Genomic DNA, 15,036 nt, shown 5'->3' with positions numbered 1-15,036 from the left:
GGAGAGAGCAGAGAGAGAGAGGGGGAGAGAGCAGAGAGAGAGAGGGGGAGAGAGCAGAGAGAGAGAGGGGGAGAGAGCAGAGAGAGAGAGGGGGAGAGAGCAGAGAGAGAGAGGGGGAGAGAGCAGAGAGAGAGAGGGGGAGAGAGCAGAGAGAGAGAGGGGGAGAGAGCAGAGAGAGAGAGGGGGAGAGAGCAGAGAGAGAGAGGGGGAGAGAGCAGAGAGAGAGAGGGGGAGAGAGCAGAGAGAGAGAGGGGGAGAGAGCAGAGAGAGAGAGGGGGAGAGAGCAGAGAGAGAGAGGGGGAGAGAGCAGAGAGAGAGAGGGGGAGAGAGCAGAGAGAGAGAGGGGGAGAGAGCAGAGAGAGAGAGGGGGAGAGAGCAGAGAGAGAGAGGGGGAGAGAGCAGAGAGAGAGAGGGGGAGAGAGCAGAGAGAGAGAGGGGGAGAGAGCAGAGAGAGAGAGGGGGAGAGAGCAGAGAGAGAGAGGGGGAGAGAGCAGAGAGAGAGAGGGGGAGAGAGCAGAGAGAGAGAGGGGGAGAGAGCAGAGAGAGAGAGGGGGAGAGAGCAGAGAGAGAGAGGGGGAGAGAGCAGAGAGAGAGAGGGGGAGAGAGCAGAGAGAGAGAGGGGGAGAGAGCAGAGAGAGAGAGGGGGAGAGAGCAGAGAGAGAGAGGGGGAGAGAGCAGAGAGAGAGAGGGGGAGAGAGCAGAGAGAGAGAGGGGGAGAGAGCAGAGAGAGAGAGGGGGAGAGAGCAGAGAGAGAGAGGGGGAGAGAGCAGAGAGAGAGAGGGGGAGAGAGCAGAGAGAGAGAGGGGGAGAGAGCAGAGAGAGAGAGGGGGAGAGAGCAGAGAGAGAGAGGGGGAGAGAGCAGAGAGAGAGAGGGGGAGAGAGCAGAGAGAGAGAGGGGGAGAGAGCAGAGAGAGAGAGGGGGAGAGAGCAGAGAGAGAGAGGGGGAGAGAGCAGAGAGAGAGAGGGGGAGAGAGCAGAGAGAGAGAGGGGGAGAGAGCAGAGAGAGAGAGGGGGAGAGAGCAGAGAGAGAGAGGGGGAGAGAGCAGAGAGAGAGAGGGGGAGAGAGCAGAGAGAGAGAGGGGGAGAGAGCAGAGAGAGAGAGGGGGAGAGAGCAGAGAGAGAGAGGGGGAGAGAGCAGAGAGAGAGAGGGGGAGAGAGCAGAGAGAGAGAGGGGGAGAGAGCAGAGAGAGAGAGGGGGAGAGAGCAGAGAGAGAGAGGGGGAGAGAGCAGAGAGAGAGAGGGGGAGAGAGCAGAGAGAGAGAGGGGGAGAGAGCAGAGAGAGAGAGGGGGAGAGAGCAGAGAGAGAGAGGGGGAGAGAGCAGAGAGAGAGAGGGGGAGAGAGCAGAGAGAGAGAGGGGGAGAGAGCAGAGAGAGAGAGGGGGAGAGAGCAGAGAGAGAGAGGGGGAGAGAGCAGAGAGAGAGAGGGGGAGAGAGCAGAGAGAGAGAGGGGGAGAGAGCAGAGAGAGAGAGGGGGAGAGAGCAGAGAGAGAGAGGGGGAGAGAGCAGAGAGAGAGAGGGGGAGAGAGCAGAGAGAGAGAGGGGGAGAGAGCAGAGAGAGAGAGGGGGAGAGAGCAGAGAGAGAGAGGGGGAGAGAGCAGAGAGAGAGAGGGGGAGAGAGCAGAGAGAGAGAGGGGGAGAGAGCAGAGAGAGAGAGGGGGAGAGAGCAGAGAGAGAGAGGGGGAGAGAGCAGAGAGAGAGAGGGGGAGAGAGCAGAGAGAGAGAGGGGGAGAGAGCAGAGAGAGAGAGGGGGAGAGAGCAGAGAGAGAGAGGGGGAGAGAGCAGAGAGAGAGAGGGGGAGAGAGCAGAGAGAGAGAGGGGGAGAGAGCAGAGAGAGAGAGGGGGAGAGAGCAGAGAGAGAGAGGGGGAGAGAGCAGAGAGAGAGAGGGGGAGAGAGCAGAGAGAGAGAGGGGGAGAGAGCAGAGAGAGAGAGGGGGAGAGAGCAGAGAGAGAGAGGGGGAGAGAGCAGAGAGAGAGAGGGGGAGAGAGCAGAGAGAGAGAGGGGGAGAGAGCAGAGAGAGAGAGGGGGAGAGAGCAGAGAGAGAGAGGGGGAGAGAGCAGAGAGAGAGAGGGGGAGAGAGCAGAGAGAGAGAGGGGGAGAGAGCAGAGAGAGAGAGGGGGAGAGAGCAGAGAGAGAGAGGGGGAGAGAGCAGAGAGAGAGAGGGGGAGAGAGCAGAGAGAGAGAGGGGGAGAGAGCAGAGAGAGAGAGGGGGAGAGAGCAGAGAGAGAGAGGGGGAGAGAGCAGAGAGAGAGAGGGGGAGAGAGCAGAGAGAGAGAGGGGGAGAGAGCAGAGAGAGAGAGGGGGAGAGAGCAGAGAGAGAGAGGGGGAGAGAGCAGAGAGAGAGAGGGGGAGAGAGCAGAGAGAGAGAGGGGGAGAGAGCAGAGAGAGAGAGGGGGAGAGAGCAGAGAGAGAGAGGGGGAGAGAGCAGAGAGAGAGAGGGGGAGAGAGCAGAGAGAGAGAGGGGGAGAGAGCAGAGAGAGAGAGGGGGAGAGAGCAGAGAGAGAGAGGGGGAGAGAGCAGAGAGAGAGAGGGGGAGAGAGCAGAGAGAGAGAGGGGGAGAGAGCAGAGAGAGAGAGGGGGAGAGAGCAGAGAGAGAGAGGGGGAGAGAGCAGAGAGAGAGAGGGGGAGAGAGCAGAGAGAGAGAGGGGGAGAGAGCAGAGAGAGAGAGGGGGAGAGAGCAGAGAGAGAGAGGGGGAGAGAGCAGAGAGAGAGAGGGGGAGAGAGCAGAGAGAGAGAGGGGGAGAAGAGAGCAGAGAGAGAGAGGGGGAGAGAGCAGAGAGAGAGAGGGGGAGAGAGCAGAGAGAGAGAGGGGGAGAGAGCAGAGAGAGAGAGGGGGAGAGAGCAGAGAGAGAGAGGGGGAGAGAGCAGAGAGAGAGAGGGGGAGAGAGCAGAGAGAGAGAGGGGGAGAGAGCAGAGAGAGAGAGGGGGAGAGAGCAGAGAGAGAGAGGGGGAGAGAGCAGAGAGAGAGAGGGGGAGAGAGCAGAGAGAGAGAGGGGGAGAGAGCAGAGAGAGAGAGGGGGAGAGAGCAGAGAGAGAGAGGGGGAGAGAGCAGAGAGAGAGAGGGGAGAGAGCAGAGAGAGAGAGGGGGAGAGAGCAGAGAGAGAGAGGGGGAGAGAGCAGAGAGAGAGAGGGGGAGAGAGCAGAGAGAGAGGGGGAGAGAGCAGAGAGAGAGAGGGGGAGAGAGCAGAGAGAGAGAGGGGGAGAGAGCAGAGAGAGAGAGGGGGAGAGAGCAGAGAGAGAGAGGGGGAGAGAGCAGAGAGAGAGAGGGGGAGAGAGCAGAGAGAGAGAGGGGGAGAGAGCAGAGAGAGAGAGGGGGAGAGAGCAGAGAGAGAGAGAGGGGGAGAGAGCAGAGAGAGAGAGAGGGGGAGAGAGCAGAGAGAGAGAGGGGGAGAGAGCAGAGAGAGAGAGGGGGAGAGAGCAGAGAGAGAGAGGGGGAGAGAGCAGAGAGAGAGAGGGGGAGAGAGCAGAGAGAGAGAGGGGGAGAGAGCAGAGAGAGAGAGGGGGAGAGAGCAGAGAGAGAGAGGGGGAGAGAGCAGAGAGAGAGAGGGGGAGAGAGCAGAGAGAGAGAGGGGGAGAGAGCAGAGAGAGAGAGGGGGAGAGAGCAGAGAGAGAGAGGGGGAGAGAGCAGAGAGAGAGAGGGAGAGAACAGAGAGAGAGAGGGAGAGAACAGAGAGAGAGAGGGAGAGAACAGAGAGAGAGAGGGAGAGAGCAGAGAGAGAGAGAGAGAGGGAGAGAGCAGAGAGAGAGAGGGAGAGAGCAGAGAGAGAGAGGGAGAGAGCAGAGAGAGAGAGGGAGAGAGCAGAGAGAGAGAGGGAGATATCTTTTTAAAGTATTGAGATTTGGGATTTTACACATGCATTCAACTGGAGGAATTCTATTGAATGAGATCCATTTTGCAGGTCAGTGCCAGTAGCAAACCACCAATACAAAGGCAATTCTTTGTTTAAAATTGCCCTAACTTTTTGAAATTGACAATTTAACCCCTTCCCCATCTAGAATATACAGACTTGTATTTAGTGGTCACTGATAGACGATCATACAATGTCCCAAAGCAACTTGCAATTCTACTTGTGAAGTGTGTCCACTGACTGTAACCTCGGGATAGGAAGCGAGGGAGGTGACGGGGCAGTGGATCAGATGGTCTCAATGTTGATCAAATCCACAAGCTTCTTGCCGTCTTGTTCTTAAATTTCCCCATCAAACCTCACTGGGCAAAATGGGTGTTTCACAGACCCCTGTGAAGGGAACTATTTACATAGACCCGAGTGTGCCAGCGAAGGCTGCTGGAATCATCCAATCCCTACAAGACAGAAGGGAGGGGCCATTCGGCCCATCGAGCCTGCACCGACAACAATCCCACCCAGGCCCTAACCCCGTAACCCCACAAGTTAAAGTTTATTAGTGTCACAAGTAGGCTCACATTAACACTGCAATGAAGTTACTGTGAATATCCCCTAGTCGCCACACTCCAGCACCTGTTTGGGTACACGGAGGGAGGATTTAGCATGGTTAATGCACCAGCACATCTTTTGGACTGTGGGAGGAAACCGGAGCACCCGGAGGAAACCCATGCAGACATGGGGAGAACGTGCAAACTCCACACAGTCAGTGACCCAAGCCGGGAATCGAACCCGCATCCCTGGTGCAGTGATGCAGCAGTGCTAACCACTGTGCCACCATGCTGCCCCTGTTAATTCCCCTCGCGCTAAGGGGCAATTTTCCATGGTCAATCCACCTGACCCACACATCTTTGGAGTGAGAAGAAGAAACTGGAGCACCTGGAGGAAACCCGCACAGACACAGGGAGAGCATGCAAACTCCACACAGACAGTCACCAGAGGCCGGAATTGAACCCGGATCGCTGGCGCTGTGAGGCAGCAGTGCTAACCATTGTGTCACCTTGGGGATTGAGGCTGACTAGTTGTGATGTAGGTTGAGGGATAAATATTGGCCTTTTGTTCCAAACTACTGCCACAGGATTCTTTACACCCATCAGAGGGGTTTGGTCAACGTCTCATCTGAAAGACGGCACCTCCAACAGTGCAGCACTCCCTCAGTACTGCTCTAAGTGTTAGCCTGAATTACACACTCAAGTCCCTTTAGGGGCTTGAATCATGATTTGGAGATGCTTGAATCCCCAATCTTTGGATTCAGAGGCCAAGTATGAACTGATCCATGGCTGACAACAACAGTGTTTGGAGGGAAAGTTTGAAAGATAAATACTTGTGCTTCAATAAACACAAAACAACACTGCTTACTTTATTGTCCAAAATGCTCATCAACAATGACTGCAGAGAAATTCAAATGAAACACTTCAGACAGCAACTGTTTAAATGAACTGAAACCCTTTCAAAGGGAGACTAGATCGTTTGCTCACAGACCACGCAGTGTTTACCGTCCGACAGAAGGTCCGACTCTAACATTTGCTTGTAAAGTATCACAGGGCCTTGACAAAGAGAGCAGCCTTCACTGGCAGATCAGAGTGTATGTTAATAGACCTTTGTGGAGAGAACGACTATAAAGTGACTTACCCAGTGAGCCTTGGAGTGGAAACTTAGAGCAATAAGTGCAAGGAGCTTGTAGATTTCAACAACATTAAGACCAACCAATCCTCTGCCTGTCACTTCCACCAGATCAAACTTCTTCAAAAAGGTTCCCACCCCCACTGCCTTGCCTCTGAACTCATCCTCAAATCTCTTGTCCTGTTGAGAATTCATCTCATCTAAGAGACCTACTTCCTGCTCCCTTGATCCGATTCCCATTAAACTGCTGACCAGCCAACTTCCCCTCCAAGATCCCATGTTAGCCATTATCTTAATCCTCTCTCCTCAGGTGCTGTCCCTCTCTCCTTTAAACCTGTCACCAACCCACTCCTCAAAAAAGAAACCTTTGACCCCCTCTCTGCTTGCAAACTACACCCATCTCCGTCAGCTCTGACAAAGGGTCATCCAGACCCTCACCGTTGGCTGTATTCTCTCCACAAGGTCTGCGGTCAGACTTGCTGAGATTTTCCAGCATTCTGTTTTTGTTTCAGATTCCGACATCTGCAGTATTTTGCTCTTACACCCATCTCCATCCTGCTTTTCGTTGCCAAAGTTCTTGAGCATGCTGTCAACCCAAACCATGCTGATCTTTCCCAGAAATCCATGCTTTAATCTGTTCAAACAGCTTTCCACTCCTGCCACAGGACAGGACGATCTCCTGGCAAAGTCACCATTGGCATCCCATGTGACTGTTCCAACAGGTAAACTAGCCCTCCTCATCCTTCTTGACCTGACTTTATTCTCTTCCAATGCCTGGTTACCATTGCCCAGCTGGATGGGACTGCTCACTTGGTTCCATGCTTAGCCACGGCTAAGCAAGGAATTTGAGGATAAGGACAAAAACAAAGGACAAAAATTGTTGCTCCCAGAGTACCAGCACTTCATGCAAACCACTTGCCTCTACAGAACTTCAAATCATTCAGAGTTTGTTAGATTGCCTCCAAAAAAAGTTGGATAGAATTTGCAGATTTGCAAATTGCAAAGACCAGTGGCACACAAGATTGGAAATCTTTTAAAGATCAAAGGGTCACTAAAGTAAAAGAGCAAAGGTAAATGAAGAAAACTAGCGCAAAATATAAAAATGGACAGTAAAAGCTTCTAAGTGTACATAAAAAGGAAGAGAGTAGCTAAAGTGAATGTTAGTCCCTTGGAAAATGAGGCTGGGACATTAATAATGAGGAATGTAGAAATGACAGACACTAAATCAATATAGTTCCTCAGTTTTCACAGTCGAGGACATAAGTATTATCCCATTAGTTACAGAAAATGCAGAGATTGTAGAAAGGGAGGAACTTGGAACCATCACCGTCACTTGGGACAAAGTACTGAGGAAACTATTGGGATTAAAGGCAGGCAAGTCCCCAGGGCCTGATGGCCTACATCCTAGGGTCCGAAAGGAAATAGCATTGGAGATAGTGGATCCATTGGTTACAATGTTCCAAAATTCCCTGGATGTGGGAATGGTTAAGGTGGATTGGAAAAATGCTAATATAACGCCTTTTTTCAAAAAAGGAGGGAGGCAAATGTAGGAAACTATAGGCAAATTAGTTTAATATCTGTTGGGAAATTGTTAGAACCCATTTTAAAGGAAATAATAAGAGGACATCTAGAAAGTTAAAATGCAATCCATCAGAGTCAGCATGGTTCGATGAAGGGTAAATCATGTTTGACCAATTTGCGAGTTCAAAGGTGTAGAAAGCAGGGTGGATAATGGAGATCCTGTAGATGTAGTACATCTGGACTTCCAGAAGACATTTGATAAGGTGCCACACAAAAGGTTAATACAGAAGGTTAGTTCACAGGATTAGGGATAGCTTGGTTAGAGGATTGGCTAGACAACAGAAAGGGCAGAAACGGAATAAATGGATCTCTCTCAGGTTGGTAAGATGTAACTATTGGGGTGCCACAGCGTTCAGCCCTCTGGCCAGAACTATTTACAATCTATATTGCAGAGGACATTAAAACAGATGGGATAGTAAGTTGCAATAATGAAATATGAAATTTACAAATGGATAGGGATAGGTTAAGTGAACAGGACAAAATTTGACAGATTTGAACATGGCTAAGTGTGAGATTATTCATTTTGGTAGAAAAAATGCAAAGGCAAATGATCTAAATGCAGAGAAACTTTGTAATGCTTGTGTGCAGAGGGATCTGGGTGTTCTTGTGCATGAATCGCAAAAAACTAGTATGCAGGTAATAAGGAAGGTAAAGTATTGAGAGCTAAAGGAAATATAATATACAAGTGTTGCTGTTACTGTACAAAGCATTAATGAGACTGCACTTAGAATATTGTGTACAGTTTTGGTCCCCTTACTCGAGGGGGGGATGTAGTTACAGTGGAGGTGGTCGAGAGGTGGTTCACTGGATTGATTCCTGAGATGAGGGATTTGACTGACAGAGATTGAGCAGTTTAGGCCTATACTCCATGTGGTTTTGAAGAATGAGGGGAGATCTAATTGAGGTGTAGGAGGGGGATTGACAAAGTAGACATGGAGAGGATGTTTCCTTGTGTAGGGCAATGTAAAACAAGCGGTCATGGGATAAAGAGGTGGCAGATTTAAAACTGAGGTGGTGAGGAGAAATTACTCCAAAGGGTCATGGGTTTGTGGAATTCACCACCCCAGCTAGCAGTGAATGCCAAGACTGAGTAAACTTAAGGAAGAGGTGAACAGATTTTTAATTAGTATGGGTTTGAGGGCTAGGGTGAACGGACAGGTGAGTGAAGTGGAGACCAAGATGAGATCAGCTATGATCATAATGAATGGCGGAGCAGACTGGAGGGGCTGAATGGCCTCCTCGTTATGATTATGATCGTAAGCAGAGCAGGACTGTCTGCAACTTTGGTGTCATGTTTGACAAAGATGTCTTTATGGCCACACATCTAGGTCACTGTCTGTGCGGAGTTTGCACATTCTCCCCGTGTCTGCATGGGTTTCCTCCCACGCTCCAAAAAAATGTGCGGGTTAGGTGAATTGGCTAGGCTAAATTGCCCCTTAGTGTCGGGGGACTAGCCAAGGTAAATGCATGGGGATAGGGACTGGGTGGGATTGTGGTCAGCACAGGCTCAATGGGCCGAATGACCTCCTTCTGCACTGTAGGATTCTAATGACTTACTAAAGGCCAAGCTGGAAATGGCAGCCTTGTAGCTCCCACATTGGAGGTTGATAATTGGCAAGAGGAGCATGGGAGTGGCATCAAGATACTCTTCCAAAGCCAGATTGTCTCCTGCTAGTTGAGGTCAGCCAAAGTATCTCAGAAAACCCCATGTCTAAGTTACCACACAAAGGGGCCATGCAGCTCTACAAGTCTATTGGTACTGCTGTTTACCCATCACGCAAAAGGAATATTTATGATTAAGTTTTAACTACCCCCTTTCCATATCCTTTCATCCACAAATCACCGATTGTGAATGTTGAAGGGTTTCCTTCTTCAAATCCCAAATCTGGAAGAAAATTTCACAGCTACACAATTCCAAGTAAGTCGTCTCACAACACCAGGTTAAAGTCCAACAGGTTTATTTGGTAGCACAAGCTTTCGGAGCACTGTTTCTTGAAGGAGCAGCACTCTGAAAGCTTATGCTACCAAATAAACCTGTTGGACTTTAACCTGGTGTTGAGAGACTACTTACTGTGCCCACCCCAGTCCAATGCTGGCAATTCCACACCACGCAATTCCAAGACATTTCTCCTGCCCTCTGTGCCAAATCACTAACATTTAATCTCATCTCAGCAGGGAATGAGCAGTGGGACAGCCAGCGACCTACCAGAAAATTAATATATGCTTTATTAAAAACATTGGCCCCAGTCTGCAAGTGTTACAAGACCATGGGTCACATGTACTCTAGAGTTTGGTGCCCCATTCCTTCCCTGCACGGTATGCGCTGTATAAGTTTTGCTCACTTTCCCTTCTGACGCTGACACTCTACAACACTAGATGGCAGCATTTGGTTGATTTACACAAGACTTGACAAGAGTTCACGCAAAATACATCGGACTGAGATTACAACCAGTCTGAAACAAAACCTGCAGGAGGTTCCCCCATGATGAAATAACATTGAAAACAGCGTGGCATTTTTTTGTTAAAGTAACAGTGGCTTACCTCTGTACAATTCATGGTGATGGGGGGGGGGGGGGGGAGGAGCGGGGCGCGGAAGAAGAATGTAACAGGCCAATGAACGTCCAGTTCTGGACAGGACAATCACTTGAGTTGCAGTTGAAAGAAAAAGTGCATTGGAGGAAGGGAAAATGAAAAGACAAGTTTAAAGGGGCTGGATAATCTCAAACGCCTAGGTTAACTACTATTGGGTTTACAGCAAAAAGGCAGTGTGTTCCAACAGGGCTAAAGAGCCTCTTTATATCTGTAATCATGAAAGATTTTAAGCTCTCTGCTTCAAAGATGCTTAAAGAGACTAAGAAGCAACTAACACTGCCAATGGAACAAATAATATACCTAGTAAGCATCATGTAGATAAATAGTCCGAGGTCACTTCCCAACCAACCCAAGAACAGCTTCTTCCCTGTTGCCAGTCTTTTGATGGACCTACCTTAAGCTGATCTTTCGCTACACCCTCGCTATGAGTAACACCACATTCTGCACCTTCTCCTTTCCATCTCCTCTAATATGCTCTATAAATGGTATGTTTTGTCTGTATACACTTTTTACTATGCTAATACATGGGGCAATAATAGATTTGTGAAATAAAAGCAGAATTATACTCGGATATCACAATGACTACTAGTTGTGGTCATTGGACAAAACATTTTCTCCTCTGTGGCTTCAAGCATCGTGGTTGACTGCGTTCAACTAATGGAACGCAAACCGCAGAGAGGTGCAACAACCACGGACTGGAAGAGCAAGTATAAGAGACATTTGGGGCTCCTTGGTTGGGGGGGCAGTCAGTGCAGGCTCGATGGGCCGGGTGGCCTCCTCCTGCACTGCAGGGGTTCTATGATTCTACAGTCTCACCAAAACAGGTAGCTCTTAACTACCCTCTGATGTGACCTAGAGAACCAGAACAGGAACACTCCAAAAGAAAAGCCCACCACATCCTCTGGACAATGCAATCAGCAGCCACAAGCCCCAAGAATGAATTTTGAGACTAGCACAATGTTTACAGAAGGAAACCAGGCAACCCAAGGGGACAGCACATGTTGATATAGGAAATCTTCATTCGACTTGCCCGGTCCACTGAAGAACTGCCCATCATTGGCATGGGTTTTGATGACCCATAGACTTGCAGCCTATTAGAAATATATAAATGATCATGTGCAAGCCTCATCACAGGGCAACCTCGTTATTGTGCCTAATGCCCAAAGACTAATGACTAGTCATCTAACAATGTGTATTTATGTAGCACACCAAGGTTCTTCACAGAAGCATTATATAGCAGGAACCACATAAGGGGACATTAGGTCAGATGACCAAAAGCTTGGTCAAAGAGGGAGGTTTTTAAAAGGAGTGCCCTAAAGGAGTAAAGTGAGGTAGAGGTGGAAGAGTGCGGGGAGGGAATTCCAGAGCTTGGGGTCTAGGCATCTTGAGGTACAATCGTCAATGGTGGAATGATTAAAATTGGGGACATACAGGGGGCCAAAACAAAAATGAAAAATAAAGTCACGCAACAGTTTCAAGGAGAATAGGAATAAAATGTCATAACATTGACAGGAGGAATAGCAATGGAATTTTCACCTCAAACCCTTGGCAGGCAACCAGTCATTACATAATTTTTACCAATTGGATGAGTACAAGTCGTCTCGATTGCTGTTCACATTCAGTGGCATCTTAACTGGGATCATAGTTCAGTAATGATATACATAATAAACATACACAGGCATGACTTAACAAAAATCATGAATTTATGGACAAAATTGGAGATGACAATCTCAAAAACCCCCAGACAACAGAAATGGAATGTACCTTGATAAATTAGTGGCCTTAACCATAAAATGACTCCCAAATTGTTGCTCAGTCAACCTCTGATTTACAGCAGCACGGAAACCAACCCAGCAAACTGACGTCAAACAGATTAAATGGAGGGGAAATTTGGAAAACGGTACCATAGATTAGCAATGAGAAGCATTTAAAGTGGAGACAGGAAAGGGCTCAAACCAAACATATTTCAGAAAAGAGAAAGGTCTTTAAAAAAAAGGCTTGACAATAAGGAGCTGGTCAAGACTCAGGGTGGAGCCACAGGGATGAGGCAGTGACGTCTGCAATATAGAGAGAAAGAGAGACACAGACAGGCTGGCAAAGATATTAGACATTACCTCAGCTCTCATAGAACAGACAATCGAAATGGGCAATTGCAATTATTACAGAATGCAGGAGGCGAGAAGGACAGAAAAAGGCAAAAAACAGATGTGACTGGATTAATTGCCAACGTAGCTGATGCCATAATGTCACACTGAGGTCAAAGAATCGAGCAAATCCCAATCCAATCAGTGCTCCTCCAAACGCTTCTAGTTTTGACATTAGTTTTGCCGTCTACAGCTGCAAGAGGCTCACTTGTTCTCTGAAGTGTATCTTCCGTTGCATAAAAAAAGAGATTTCAAAATTTTCATTTCCAGCCAGCATGCACTGAAAGGAAGAAATACGTGCAGCTAGGTTCAGTACATGCCTCAGTGATTTACAGTCAATTAGGTGCTTCCATAGCACCAAGTCCAACCGTCAGGGAGGATTGTCAGTAACCAGTTTTCATACAGCAATGAGATAGGTTACCAGCAAAGCAAGAAGCACCCACACCACCACCCTCCCGTCAACCTGGGGTGGGGCAGCACAGTGGTTAGCACTGCTGCCTCCCGAGGACCCAGGTTCAATTCCCGGTTTGGGTCACTGTCTGTGCGGAGTCTGCACGTTCTCCCCCGTGTCTGCGTGGGTTTCCTCCGGGTGCTCCGGTTTCCTCCCACAGTCCAAAGATGTGCCCGTTAGGCCATGCTAAATTCTCTATGTACCCCAACAGGCATTCGGACTGTGGCGACTGGGGGATTTTCACAGCAACTTCATTGCAGTGTTAATATGTCTACTTGTGACACTAATAAATAAACTTTAACTTTGAGCTCAGTGGGTAGCATAATTGCAGAGGTCAAAAAGGTCATGGGTTCAAGTCCCACTGCAAATCCTTTCATTTGCTCTTTTCATAACTCGCTGTATCAGCAAATCATCCTCGCTCCCTTACAAAACACTCCCATCCAATCTCCGTAGATACATTAGACCGAACAGGCCTGTGTGGCATTTGCAGCTAATCTTTAACCTGTCCCAAAATGGATCAGTGAATTCGACAGTACCAGGTGCCAAAACAACCAAACACTTCGGGAGGCAGACATTAAACTAGGTGGACGCCTTAGGGCACCACTTTTTTTTTGAAGACAGCAAGGCAGTTATCTCCTGCGTCTCTTCCAATATTTACATCTCAATCCCAAAAAATATTGCCATCGTCACATTGCTGCTCGCCAGGGTTGGCTGTGCACAAATTGGGGGCATCTTTCCTACATGACAGTGATGACAGTGTCTGTAAAACATCCGGTAATCAGGAAAAGTGTTACATCAACAAAACACAAGCCTTCCTTCTGCTTTCTTCAGCAATGATATTGTCTCTGCCTCTGGGTGCTGCAAGTGTAATTCTATTGTACGTACAAACCTTGCTGCCTGCACCAGACTCGAGCGGCTGAATAGCCCACTCCTGTCCCTACATGTCACCTCAATACTTTTTTTAAAAAGTCAGCTGCTGCTTATATTGGAACAAAACGCAACTGCAATCTTCAGCTCAAGGTGTGCAGAATTACAATTCAATGGAATAAGATTCAGCAGCCAGTAACAGGATTTTCTTGTCTTTAGATATAACAGGAGATATTTTGCACGGAGGTATCGATTATATATATTAAACAAAGCCCAGGCACAGCTGCACAAGAGACTTTTCTTTACGCACAGAAGTCTCCGGCACGGTGTGACAGCTGCAGATTCCACACACCGCCCCAAAGCTGCATTCTTGTTGCAATGAAAGACACTTGCACGTTTTTTTCCCCCTCCAAGGCACTCTGCACCTACCCTGAGCTCATTGTATTGCCGCAGGGGGCTCAGAGCTAAAACAGCTCCACAAACTCTCCATTCCTTTTAACGGTGGTCAGAACTCCATCACCCCCACACCCCCCAAACCGGTCACATTCAGTGTCCACCCCCGCTGCCTGGATGTTCAACTGAAAATCCCTCAACCCGGCTCGTTATCACAGAGGTGTGAGGTGAGTTGCAGCGCAGTGTCCCACACTAACCACCCACCCTTCTATCATCACTCTGCCCCAGAAGTGGTACACTGTTTCATTTTAAATTCTTGAGAGAAAAGGGAGGGGGGTGGAAGGAGGCAGTAGTGAGTGAGGGCTGGAGAAAGCAAGGGAAACCAACATGCCTATTCATCTGCAGCCCCCGTCCACACCCACCTTTTCCTAGTTATGTGATTGAATGACCCCCAGACTGTAAAATGGCCTTTTCCCATTCCCCCCTCCGTCCCCCCAATACCAACACGTTTGCAATTCCAACAACATAGTCATTTTTAAAAATTCTGCAGCCCTTTATGATTATTCTCAGCTTTGCAGAGTGCGTTCAAAGACATCAATCCATTCCTGCAGGCTGGGGAAACTATCCGGGAGGGATCACAATCAGACAGGTGCAATGCGGCAATAATATAACACATTAAATCTGACCAGGATTTAACACGCACCAAATTCCACCCCCCAACAATCCGACCAGCTTTTTCCACAAACTGCATTCCCAAAATCCGCAGTTGGATTTCTCCCAATTCTGTGTAGAATGTGGAATTATTTTACCTCCAGCATTCTCCCTTATTCACGCCCTGGGATGGGACCACCAGTAACTTATTAGAAGCAGCAACCAGTCTCAACAGTAACCCAAGCAAGCTGACCTAGCCACACCCTTTCCCAGAACAATGCGAGGGGGGGAGAGAATACAGTCTGACAAAAGGCGCAAGAAATTTTCAAATCAATCAAGTTAAAAATGCACACAGCTGGGGTTTGTGTGTGACCATACCTGTGGCTGCTATTACACCCGGCATTCTCCAGTGTTTTACTCTTCCAAATGTGAAAGAAATCTTCGCTTTGTATCACACAGCCTTGTGCTAGATAGAGGGAGAAGAGGCTGACTGCTGTGCACTCCAGCTTAACGTTATCTAGTCCAGTTAATTAAAAACCCAATCGATCAGTGCTCCCCTTGTCCTCTCCTGCAAGGCAAACTGAATGCACATTGCCACACAGTTTCCCGCAGTGCAATGAAATCTGCTTCCCCCACACTCCTCTCAGCTGTCGACTGGGGCAGGCTTTACTCAGAGAAATCTCGCAGGGTTAGAGGGGGGTGGATTTGCACCACATTCCTGTATCTTTGGCAGACGAGAGAGGGCGGGGTAAGATTAAAAAGTGACAGCTCGTCATGTGACCTATTTGGGGGCTCTGCTCAAGGGGGAAGAAGCCAATCACAAGCCACCAGCTGTGC

The 15,036-nt window shown here is 48.8% G+C and overlaps 1 protein-coding gene across 9 annotated transcripts in view; it reads right to left on the bottom strand.

Moving 5' to 3' along the window:
- Positions 1 to 15,036, bottom strand: part of akap12b (A kinase (PRKA) anchor protein 12b) — an 85,189-nt gene that overhangs the window by 20,976 nt on the left and 49,177 nt on the right. Inside the window, exon 1 of one of the 9 annotated variants that reach the window (XM_078230275.1) lies at positions 14,578 to 14,742. The exons of 7 other annotated variants lie outside the window; for them this stretch is intronic. In XM_078230275.1, coding sequence (XP_078086401.1) covers positions 14,578 to 14,602 — 25 coding nt within the window. In that variant the 5' untranslated portion in view covers positions 14,603 to 14,742. Of the gene's footprint in view, positions 1 to 13,970; positions 14,000 to 14,577; positions 14,743 to 15,036 lie in introns of those variants that run through there. One more of the 9 variants, XM_078230278.1, reaches the window with a different exon arrangement.

This window comes from Mustelus asterias, chromosome 15 (assembly GCF_964213995.1).
Source record: "Mustelus asterias chromosome 15, sMusAst1.hap1.1, whole genome shotgun sequence".
In the NCBI taxonomy this organism is placed as follows: domain Eukaryota; kingdom Metazoa; phylum Chordata; class Chondrichthyes; order Carcharhiniformes; family Triakidae; genus Mustelus; species Mustelus asterias.
Note: the sequence above shows the minus strand (reverse complement) of the source record. Positions and strands in the feature narration are given on the sequence as shown.